Source organism: Stegodyphus dumicola, chromosome 11, assembly GCF_044657685.1.
Source record: "Stegodyphus dumicola isolate Sdum_Otavi_A_Nest chromosome 11, ASM4465768v1".
Taxonomy (NCBI): domain Eukaryota; kingdom Metazoa; phylum Arthropoda; class Arachnida; order Araneae; family Eresidae; genus Stegodyphus; species Stegodyphus dumicola.
This window is the reverse complement of record NC_140778.1, coordinates 136,224,644-136,236,756: the sequence shown is the minus strand read 5'-3', so window position 1 is coordinate 136,236,756 and position 12,113 is coordinate 136,224,644. Positions and strand designations below refer to the sequence as shown.

General features: G+C 31.7%; 1 protein-coding gene across 4 annotated transcripts in view; it reads right to left on the bottom strand.

Annotated features, from left to right (window-relative positions):
- Window positions 1–12,113, bottom strand: part of LOC118183815 (NBAS subunit of NRZ tethering complex-like) — a 255,307-nt gene that overhangs the window by 63,857 nt on the left and 179,337 nt on the right. For all 4 annotated transcript variants that reach the window (XM_085827241.1, XM_085827243.1, XM_085827242.1 and 1 more), the window contains 5 exons: window positions 10,483–10,644; window positions 9,259–9,452; window positions 8,486–8,596; window positions 4,326–4,573; window positions 1,511–1,626 (listed from right to left, as the gene is read on the bottom strand). In XM_085827241.1, the coding sequence (XP_085683367.1) occupies window positions 1,511–1,626; window positions 4,326–4,573; window positions 8,486–8,596; window positions 9,259–9,452; window positions 10,483–10,644 (831 nt within the window). The remainder of the gene's footprint in view (window positions 1–1,510; window positions 1,627–4,325; window positions 4,574–8,485; window positions 8,597–9,258; window positions 9,453–10,482; window positions 10,645–12,113) is intronic.

Sequence of the window (12,113 nt, the reverse complement as noted above, 5' to 3'; positions counted from 1 at the left end):
GAATTAAAATCACTTCTTTAGAATGGAGTCACTTATCGATTTCCATTACATTCTTTTGCATTTTTTTTTTACCTAAAGAATATAAATGGTTTAAAAAAAAATTATGAGAGAAAAAAATAACACACACACAAAAATATTGTTACGAAATGTACAGGCGAGGTAAGATGGCTTCCCTGCAAAGCAGTTTTAGGGTTGCCATAAAATGGCAAGGGAAGGCAGGGTTGTCATGTTTGCCGAGAAATACGGACGGTTGGAGAACCTTCTGGAACAAATTCTTACCGGTTTAGCCCAGAATGTTCTCGAACACCAGCCAAAAGCTATATAAACCCTGCTGGTACGCGGAGAGTTGGTGTGTCTCTCATCGAGTGTGTGCATCTCGTCTTGCGAGTCAATCCCTGCGGAGTCGATCGCGTTAACAGCTGTCCAGCGAGTGCCGAGTGGGTCGTCGAGTGCACCGAAAGAGTCTCGTAGAGTATTGCGGTTAGTGCATCACCGAGAGAGCGTGTTGAGCTCCGGATACTACTGAACTGAGAGTCAGGAGCTGTGTTCTGTGTGTCGTTGAGTGCATCGCCAGTTGTTGCATTTTTTTTTATTCTTCTGACTCCAGTTGTTACATTATTTTCTTCCTTCATGTTCGTACGGGGTTCGTAGACTTGGAGTGAATAACGACGACACTTGATGAAGTATCGAAACACACTTTATTTATCAATATTAATCAGGACAGCTCCAAAACACTTTTACAGTCGTCGAAGATCTACTATAAACACGCTGGAACAATCAGTAACACGGCCTTCAGGTTATCAGGCTATCACGGTGCAGACAGCTTCCTGCAAAGCACCCGACTCTTCTTTCCGGAGTACAGCTCTGCTACGACTCTGCTTGGTCATTCTCGGAACACTACGTACCCTCGAGACTCTCCACGCTACAACTCATGATGCACTCGACGACACACAGAACATAGCTCCGGAATCTCGGTTCAGTCGTTTCCGGAGCTCAACACGCTTTCTCGACGATGCACTAACCGCGATACTCTATGAGACTCTTTCAGTGCACTCAGCACTCGCTGGATGGCTGTCAACGCGTTCGACTCCGCAGGGATTGACTCGCTAGACGAGACGCACACACTCGATGAGAGACATACCAACTTTCCGCATACCAGCAGGGTTTATATAGCTTTTGGCTGGTGTTCGAGAATATTCTGGGCTAAACCAGTAAGAATTTGTTCCAGAAGGTTCTCCATCCATCCATGGTATATCGCCAATTTTGTCACCAAATATGGCAACCCTGCCTTCCCTTGCCATTTTATGGCAACCCTAAAACTGCTTTGCGGGGAAGCCATCTTACTCGTGCCTGTATATTTCGTAACATGCTTCCCTTTGAAATAAATCCTTCCCCCCCCCCACGAAAATAAGCATATTTTCCCTCAAATTAAAATAACATATTTCGTCTCGATGTTAAAATAAATATTTATCCTTTTCAAAAGCTAAATCAAATTCACAATTTATCTTACTTCTTTAGGTATACTGGAGGCTACTTTGGCAAACACATGCACATTAGATTCGTTAATGATTGAAGTAAGATATATACAAGAAGATTCTGGGGACATCACCATCTTGTAATCAATACCTAAACAAAAAATAAAACAATAAATGGAGACACAAATAAAATTTTAATTCAGAAATGGACAGCAAAAAGTATCTCTAAAAATAAACAGTACTGCACTAGTAAAAAATATTACATCTATAACAGAATGCAGCAGTGGCATTGGTATAGGGTGTTACAGGAAAGAGGCGAGAGAGAGAGAGAGGAAAAAGGAGATAACCATCTATTATTATTACCAGCCAGTCACCTAAAATAGTTATAAAAAAAAGAAAAATTTATGGTATAAATTAGTCTAATTAATTTCACTAAACCTCAATAGAATAATTTAATAAAAATATTTAATAATTTTAATAATTAAACAATAATATTGCTTTTTTGATCAATCATTCCAGTCCAGCGATCCTAGACTTTAAATGCAATAGAAATTATACAGTGAATTTTAGTAAATAGGTTATACAATTTCATTAATATGACAGCCACTTTTAATTTTGCTCCAATAAGACTTGGATTATGGGAAAAAAATTTTCAATACATTTTATTATCCAGTGCACAAAAGATCTTATTATTTAATAAATAAATACAGAATATGAAATATGAATCAACTTGTTTCTTTCTTTTAAACCTCAATTATATTTACAGTATTTTTGGTATGCCATTCTGCATTTCAGCATTACCTCAAATAATGATTGTTTAATTTAATTTTGCTTTTGAATTTATTGAAGAATATGATGACAGGAGACACAGTTATCATTTTGTAGCAATCAACATTTATATAATTTTTTTCTTTCTATCAATGCAAAGGAATCTCCTGATTTTTTCTCAAATAATAAATAAATTAATAAAATAAAAAAAAAGCAGCTTAAACCAATATTTTCATAAAACACATGGTTGCCATTCAAACAGGAGAATGAAGTTCCCTGACTTTTCCAGGTATGTTTTAATAAAATTTCAGTGTACGTGTTAAAAGCAAATTAATTACAGTACCACTTGAAAACAGAAAAATACTGAACAATACTTGCATACTAAATCATTATTCTCTTCAGCAATCATCAGCTGTATCACAAAATTAGTTAAGATCAAATAAATTTCATTTTTAATGTACAGCAAAAATTACCTCCACACCAGCTACCCAAATGATGCTCATGCGATACATTATTTGCCAAAAAAGTGATTGTTTTCAACCTTGGTGGGAACATCCCTTTTTTGAGAATTGAAGTATAAAATTCCCTGACTTTTCCAAATTTTGACTAAAATATTTCCAAGTAGTGTGGCAGAGCTTCCACTCACACAGGAGAGTGAAATTCCCTGACTTTTCCCAAGTTCTCCAGGTGTGTTTTAAGAAAATTCCAGTCTATCTGCGTAGGCTGTGCTGAAGATAAATTAATTATAGTACCAACTGAAAACACAAAAATTTGCCAATTACATATATATTACTACTATGATCACAGATGATATGGTGGCTTCAACTGAAGCAAAAATTCTTGAGAATGGAGACTTCACCATAAGAACTCTTTCAAACGAATTTGCTGAAGTGTCTAGGTCTGTACTGTACAGGATTGTATCTGAAAATTTAAGGTTTAAGAAACTGTAATGAAGAAGGTGGCGCCATGTTGAGTCAAACCATAATGGGAAATAAAACATGGGTTTCACACGTCAGATCCGTTACATTGCCTAATTTAAATTACTCTGCATGCATTTTATGTGTTTTTTAATACTTTACATTCACTACAATAATTAATAAATAATAGGTAATATATTTTTACAGTACATTTAAAATGAAAAATGCAGATGTTTTCTAAAAAGCGGGACATTTTGAAAAATCGGCGGGACGCGGGACAGTCCTCCAAAACGCAGGACTTAGCCTAAAGGGACTTTTCTTTTAATGTTTTGAGCATTACTTTTATTTATTAAATATCATGTTCTTCACACTTAAACCATAAAATTCAATTCAACAGCAATATCATAAATATTTCAAAGAGCATATCTTCAGAATTTCCGATGCACAGTCTCGTGCGCTGGAGATAAAAATGCTTTATTATTGATGGCTCTAGGTATTGTTGTTTTATCACAATGCAAGAAACCTACATACATTTATGCAGATTCTTCCTTATTTAATTTCTTTAAATATAATACAGGGTTTTAATACTTGGTGGCCAACAATTTAAAAAGTGATTCGCCATTTACAGTTAATCAACGCAAAATACCAAAACGAAATTAATAGCCCATCTGGAAAAATTGCCACTTTGGGCTCAAAAAAAAAAAAAAAAAAAAAGACATTTAGCATATTTAAACAAATTTTATTACATATTTATAACATATTTAAATGCTACTATTATTAGCATGCCGTAGAACATCTGCTGAGAATGAAAAGTCAATTTTAAAAGTATATACATACACACTTAGATAATACCATGTACAAGTAAATATATGCACATATCAAAAATAATACAAAAGATTACAAGAGACTGAAAAATAATAACTCATTTTTAGTGAATTTTAGATTAAATAAAATAAAAGCACACCAATCTAAACATTAAAATTAAGAAGATTACATTAGACTGATTTTAATTTACAGAAAATTTTTATGCATTTCACACTTCATTAGAAGGCAAAAATAATTAGCTTTTAAGTTAGTTATGGTATACAAAGTCTTACATTAGCTGATAGCAAAATTTTTTATGCACATTAAACAAATACTGTAAAACATAGGAAGTTATACGTACCTTTCATGGCTCCTGTTAATTTATTGAGCAATTTTTTATGAAGACTTGGCTTTAATTTCATATCATCTTCATGATCTCCACAGTCTTCAAGCAATGAAAAATACAGATGTAATTTATCATGGTCTCTGCCATCAATATTTGGATATACACAGTTCCTTAGTCTGGATTCAAAAGATTTCTTATGTTCTAAAAGTTTCTCTTTGAGCTTAAGCTTCTGGATTCGCTCAGTAATGGCAGATGCAGATACACTAGAATTAAAAACAATAAAAAATCCAAACCAGAAACCAGGACTTTACAAAACCAGAAAAATATTACTCTGTGTACAGTATGTGGAAAATGGTTGTGGCAAATGAAGAAATAGTACACTAAGTACATGGAATAAAAAATTCATATTTTGTGACATTTTACAAAATAAAAAAGGCCCACTAATGGCCAAACACCTGAATGCTGGTCTTTCTGACCTGGGTTTGATTCTAGGTGAATAGGTTGGCTGCATGGACCTTTTCATAAATTTCCCCATTTGTAACACATATGCGAGCCAATTTTCTTAGACTAACCAAAGCAAACCAAAATTAAAAAAAAATATTATTTATGCATGTTGTCATGTATCCAGCATATTGGCATAAGACATTACTATTTTCTAATTTATCTTAAAATGTTTTGACACTTTATGATCTAGAAAGTAGTAATGGCAGATGCAGATATACTATATGAGGTAACGGCAAATGCAGTATGCTGAAATAACTAAAAGTAATTCACATTCTGTGAAATTTTACAGAATTAGGAAAGTATTATTCTTGAACGTACGTTGTTAATATGAACACATTAAAACACCTGAGTTAGAATATCAGAACTACTATTTCTCCTTATCTGCTTCACGAACATGCAAGTGTCCTTAATAGAACAATGAGTTTATCTAAACTATGTTCTTTTTAACAGTGGAAGAGATGACAAGAAAGGGAAGGGATTACCTTTATTCTTCACAATTTACAAGTGCTCCCACTCTTCGGGATACAAAGACCACCACTTGTGGTCTGAAAGTAAGAAAATAAGAACTACAACTAACTAAGTTTAAATAAGAGCTAAACTTTACACAGACTAGTAATACTATGATTGGCCTTTTAGATTTTTACGTATGTAGTATGCAAACTGCGGAAAGACCACAATATGTCTTCAATATCAGGAAGATTAAACCTCTGGCCTTAAAGGTGGACAGCAACTGATTAAAAGCACGCGTGAAATAAAGTGGCAAGAAGGCTCACTCTCTCTCTCTCCTTCTAACTCTACTTGGCAGAAAGCCATAACTTAAGAGTTTCCAAGCACAATTTGCATAAACAGAAAAACTCGTTTATTTTGGCCGGAAGTGGAAAATAAGAGAGGACAGTAAAGTTTTAAAATAAAATAAACGTTAGTAAAACATAAGATACTTATAGGAAAAGTTTCAATGACACTGATAATAACTGTGTTTTGAAATAATTACATCAGTTGATAGTGAATTTGTTAAACAAATAACTTATCCAAATTCTTAAATACTTCTATGTGTTGATTACAAAATAAAAATCAGATACTTTTCCTAGCCACTATAATTTTTTTTGTAATATGAAATGACTTTTCATCACACTCACCACGTTTGTTGCTCAGGGCATTTTAAAATGAAAAGTATACAATAATTCCCATTTCAGATTTCCTTCACATTCCAAATAACAACTAAACTAGAATTTAAATAAAACAAGTTTGATTAGGTAAGGATTTGCCACAAATTAGCAGCTAATTTTATAAATTATTTTCCCAATTCTATTCATTAGGATAAAGAACGACACAACTATAACACTAAAAAGAATTTAAAAATGCTCTTTTTATGTACCATTGCAGTGAAATGATCAATATATTCCACTGGAAAACGTGTAAGGTTTTAATTTGAACTAACCAAATTTCTTTTTATTTTAAGTTACCCTTTCCTGTAAACTCTTATTTCAACTTCCCTTCAGAATGAGCGCATGGTTCAGCTTTATGCTAATTTGGGTTGGAGCCAAGTTTTGTATTTAAAGGTTAGTGAGGAACTTCTCAAATGTGAGAGAGCTTTTAGTCTCAGACCACTTCGGCTCGATGGACGTTTGCTAGATTAGTTAGTATTTAAATTCTTATGCCTTAGCACTATTACTCTAATACTTATTGAAGTGATTTAAGTGCATTAGTACTTAGCTAAGGCTTGCTACGCACCATAGATAGGCCAATCTCGCGTTTAAGCTCTGTGAACAGCGACTATTTAAATGTCTACTTAAGCTTTATTTTAAATTATTTGATTGTTCAGTTTAGACCCAAGCGCGGTCATTATTTTTCTGTTATCATTCCCAAGCTGGGAGTTGCTGTAAATAGTGATTTAAATAAAAGGGTCTTTTACAACCTTCTTACGTTGTAGTTCTTCTAGCACTCACAAGAACATAGCTGCATTTAGCTCACTGTTTGAGATCAGGACCTTGATACTGTCACCATTATGTTTGCCAAGAGTACGCATAGAACACTTAGTCCTGACAAACGGAAGACTTAGATTTAGTTCCTGATGCAGATACAGTTGATCTTTGAAGACATTCTAGTTCAAACAGAGGTGCAGAAATTAGAGTAATGAAAAAATCTAAAATACAGTGGAATGATATTCCCTATATAGTTTTGTGATGAAATAAAATGTAAAAAATTAAAAGCACTCTTCCATATATTCTAGGAATGTAGTCAGAATTTGATTAAGACCTTTTGAAACATTAAGCATTTAAAAGATTGGTGTTTTGCATATCGAAATATTAAAGAAGTAAACTATACAACAGAATGTTTTTGCGGTCCACCTTCCTTTGATGCCCAAAGAGATACTTTTCTTAATGGTTAATCTAACCCTGGGCATGGAAACAAACGCAGCTGAGCAAGAAGCTACCAACTGCAAGGTCTGAGTTCAGTTGACGGTCGCAAATGATATTTCATAACGTCCTGCATTTATCAAAAAATAAAAAAGGTCTATGCCTGAACTAAAAATTGTGGACCATGATTCATTACAAAGTTGATCTGTCAAATATGGAATTCCTAGTTCTACTTTAAGGGATATAAGAAATCAAACACATTTCTCCAAGCGTTCCTGTGGTGTAGTTACCAGTGCACAATGGTTGATTTCATTGAATGGTAACAATTGGATGATTTGATTTCAAGACTCATGAAACACAGAGTTAATATTTCAACATTTTCTGCTCTGAAAAACTCAATGACTGAAAAAATTATGAAAAAACTATGGAGATAGCTAGAATAAAAATGTTTCTTTACAGGCAATAAATGCTTAAAATAAGACTTTGTAGAGATTTTAAGGTTTTCTTGAAGCAGCAGCCATGAAAAATGAGGAATGCCCTCGCCGAGACTCGTACCTGGACCCCTCAAATACATGCCGAGTGTGCTAGCATTACACCACAAAGGTATGCAGAAAGGAAGAAGAAAATACCTTATGCACCCTTTTAAACTGCGACTAGGGATTAGTTGCCCTATTAAAGTGCGACTGAGGATTAGGGGACCCAATCACCAAATCCTGGTGGTGAAGAATTATCATCCACAACCTTTTTAGTTTGGGTGCCACTATAGAGTCATTAGGATTTTTAGAAGCAGGAGACATGAAAAATGAGCAATGCCATCGCTGGGACTCGAACCTGGACCTCTCGAATACGCGCCGAGTGTGCTACCAATACACCACAAAGGCACGCAGAAAGGAGGGAAAATATACCTTATAACTTTAGTGCCTGCTATTCAAAATATAGATAAGAATGCACCTTTCCTTACATACCTAAAACATATGCTTATTTCACTGGATGGTTAAGACAACTAAGGCTGGAAGCTGGGAGCTTTTGTGGTGTGATCAGCACATTCAATTGGCAACTGAAAAACTTGGATCACATACCCAGCTATGAGATAGATGAATTTACCAGATTTTCTAATCCCAGAAATTTAAAGAACCTTTAATGTAAATATGGCTAAAAACTGCACAAATTTTTCAAATACCGAAGAAAATTATCTAAGATACGAAGCTTTTTCTAACTAATATTTAAGGAATATTAAAATATTTTGATTAAATTATATAGAAAAAAATTTAAAACTTAACACAGAATAGATATGATAAAACTTAAAATATTTACCTCATTTCCGAAAACAAATATTCCAGATGAGTCATGTATAAATCCCAAAGTGCTATATTGTAATGATGAGCTAAAGACACTGCAGTATGGAAAACATTATCATCTAGTGTCCTGAAATGAAAGTGCAAGAGATAAATATGAGTTGGTAAATATTTTTATAGATAAATCAAGAAATTTTTTGTGTGTATTGAAAAACTATTTGAATAAAAAATGCCTGCAATTATAAACAAATAATATAATTTTTCAATATAATTAAAAAAGAGAGGGAGGAAGTATAAAAGAATCCAATATATATATATTTTTCATTTTACATGACTTTTTTTGGCAATAATTTTTTCCTTTCTTGTAAAAAACTGTATCATTACCAGAGGTTCAAAATGGTTCTGCACAACAGAAAAGGTCATACACAAATTGCCATTAAACTTCACTGAATTTCAGGCACAGTACATTTTTATTTTGCAATATTTTAGTTCAGCAAACAATAAATTTTAAGTAAAAAGCTTTTTTTATTTTTCGAATGACAACTAATATGTTTATTCTTGAGAATTCCTGGAAGGGAATTTCAAATTTTAAGTGGTAAAATTATTAATTAAAAAATTGCCAAATTTTAAGAGAGTTAAAGTTTTCACCATAAATTGTGATCTTACAATTATCAGACCTAATTTCTCATTCAGTCTTGTTCATATAAAATTATTCAAATAATTGATGCTAATAGAAAGGCAATTAATATAATTAAGCAAATAAAATACTTACTAATATAAAATTAAACTTACATTGAGATGCCCAGAATAGTATCTTTTTTGTACACATCATCTTTAGTGAATCGTGTGGCATCTACGCCTCCACCAATACTGTGCAAAATTTCAGCTTGAATAAAATCATACAACAATTTATTGTATTTTTCAAGAAGATCCCAAGACTTTTTATTTACTTCTGAAGCAGTTTTAGAATTCTTCATATCTAAAACCTGTATGACCAAAATTAAAAGGTAAACCAACTCTGCATACAAAATATGATGCACATCAGTTTATGCAAGATATTTAATTAACAATGCTCTAATGTTACATATTCTTTAAAAACTGTATTGAAATACTTTACATCAACAATAAAACAATAACATACAGAATGCTTCTTTATTAAAAAAAGCCACAATATTTTCTCGTAATTAAATTAGAATTCATAACAGAAATAAATATAATGCAACAGAAATTATATTACCTGAATTATTTTTGAATATTTTTTAAAATATTTTTTTGAAACTGAATCATGTACCATAATTTCAGTTCAAAATCTTACATTACACTTTTGTTAATTAAACTGAAAATAACAACATATTGCTACCAGCTACAATTTATCATTTAAATTATTATTGTCTACATAACATAAAGTTAGTTTGGAGCAATGTTATGCCAATGTAAACAGACTAGACATTTGATGTAACATATTTTTATGGAATACACAGATAAAGATATTAATACTGCAAAAGGATAACAAAATAAATAAATAAAAAAATCATATTCTTATAAATTATGAACTAAAATAAATAATCCTATAAATTATAAACTAAAAGCAATTACAAAATTCCTATTATAAGGCTTCCTGAATCAAGCACCAATTTTAATTACATATAATTCCAAATAGATACAGTTAACAAATAACAGATAATCTGAATAACTTTTCTGCATGTACGTAATTAGAAACAAAGAACAAGGCATTAAAAGAATACTTTCGGCCAAAAAGAGAATAAAAGCTAAGATGGAATGACCCTTAGACATTGATAAGCTTCAGTTCACAAGTGTTACATCACTGAAAAAGGTGATATTGCAGGGAAAATCACATATAATAATGGATATTACCAAAATACTTTTAAGAATATTTTTAAATCATCCAATTCCGATAGTCGGATTATTTCAAAAATACAAGGCAGTGAATCAAAACAAAATTGAAAATGTTTAGTATGAGATAAAAATTCATAATTAAAAATAATTTATCCATACCTTCCTTATGATGGCAGCAGGGTCAGTTTCCAAAATATTATCTTCAGCAAATGGTGTCAATCCCATATCTCTGTAAATTCTTATAGCATAATACAAACTAGCAAACTGCAAAGCTAATGGTACACTGGGAAGTTTTTTGAACAGCGTTTCAGCATCTTCTGGCTATAAAAACAATATATTTAAAATAAAAATAACATATTCATATTTGCCCCCCCCCAAAAAAAAAATATTTTCCACTTATAAAAGTAAAAATATAACACATAAAATTATGATTAAAAACAAGGAATGCAAAATTAAAATATGGAACACTTAATGAAAAATTTATATAAAATTTTCATATACAAACGTATATAAAATTTACACACTTAATGAATTATACTAATTTATACACTTCATAAATAAAAATTTATTTAAAATTTTTACATTTCAGTTTATTAATAAATTACCTGACAAAATAAATACAAAATTCAAATTATGAATAAATATAATTTCTGCAGTTCCATATATTCATTACGATATATTTATATGTATTGCATTTTGTTTTCATTTTCAATAAAATTATAGACACAAGCTGTTACAATTTGAAAAGTTTGAGAGATCTTGATAAGTCTAAATTTCCAATATCTCACTTTTTAGATTTTATCACATATAGTTATTTAGCCCTCTGAGTTGCACAGTATCTTGGATCTGCTCATGAATACTACATTCAAACAGCTTCTATTAGCTAAATTTGACAGTTACTTATTTTAACCTGCATTTTCATAACCTTTCATTCATTACGATAATATTTCATAACCTCTCATTCATTATAATATTTCATAACCTTTAATTCATTATGCGGTATATCGAGAACATCGATGTGTATATCATAATCGGACTTTAAGCTGGCACAACACCAAGCATCGAAGCGCGTGCAGTAAAAAGAAAAGGACTGGAATGTGAGTAGCTGTAGATATAAGTGTGCATGTGAGTGATGACATATTTTGTATATATATTAAAAGTAGCACGTAATTTAAAAGAGTGTATCTTGTGAAATAATTACCCACTAAAGGAAATACAACACATTATGATGATATTCATTATGATACATTTATATCATTAAAGAAAGGAAGAAAATACAATAATTATAAACTAATACATAAGAAACAATCTCATGATCAGGTTAAAGGTGGTCATGCCACTTAGGGAGTTAACACAATACCTGTACATGTTCTTTTTCTAAAATCTTACATAATATCCACATAATGGTAGTAACAAGAAAGACCTCAAAAAAAAAAATATTATGCAGTTTCTAATCTCGAAAAATAAATGGCAAAATAATTTTGAACATAACAGACTGACTAAAAATTGTATGCGCCAAATGTAATGTTTTATTACAGAATGACAAAAATATATCCAGTCACCATTCAAATCTGAAATGTATTTCTCAAGCTACACTAAAATATCTCAGCTTTATGATAAAATATTGTTACGTTTTTTTCTGACACCAGTTGTTACGTTACTTTCTTCCTTCATGTTCGTACGAGGTTCGTAGACTTGGAGTGAATAACGACGACACTTGATGAAGTATTGAAACACACTTTATTTACCAATATTAATCAGGACAGCTCCAAAATCATTTTTACAGTCGT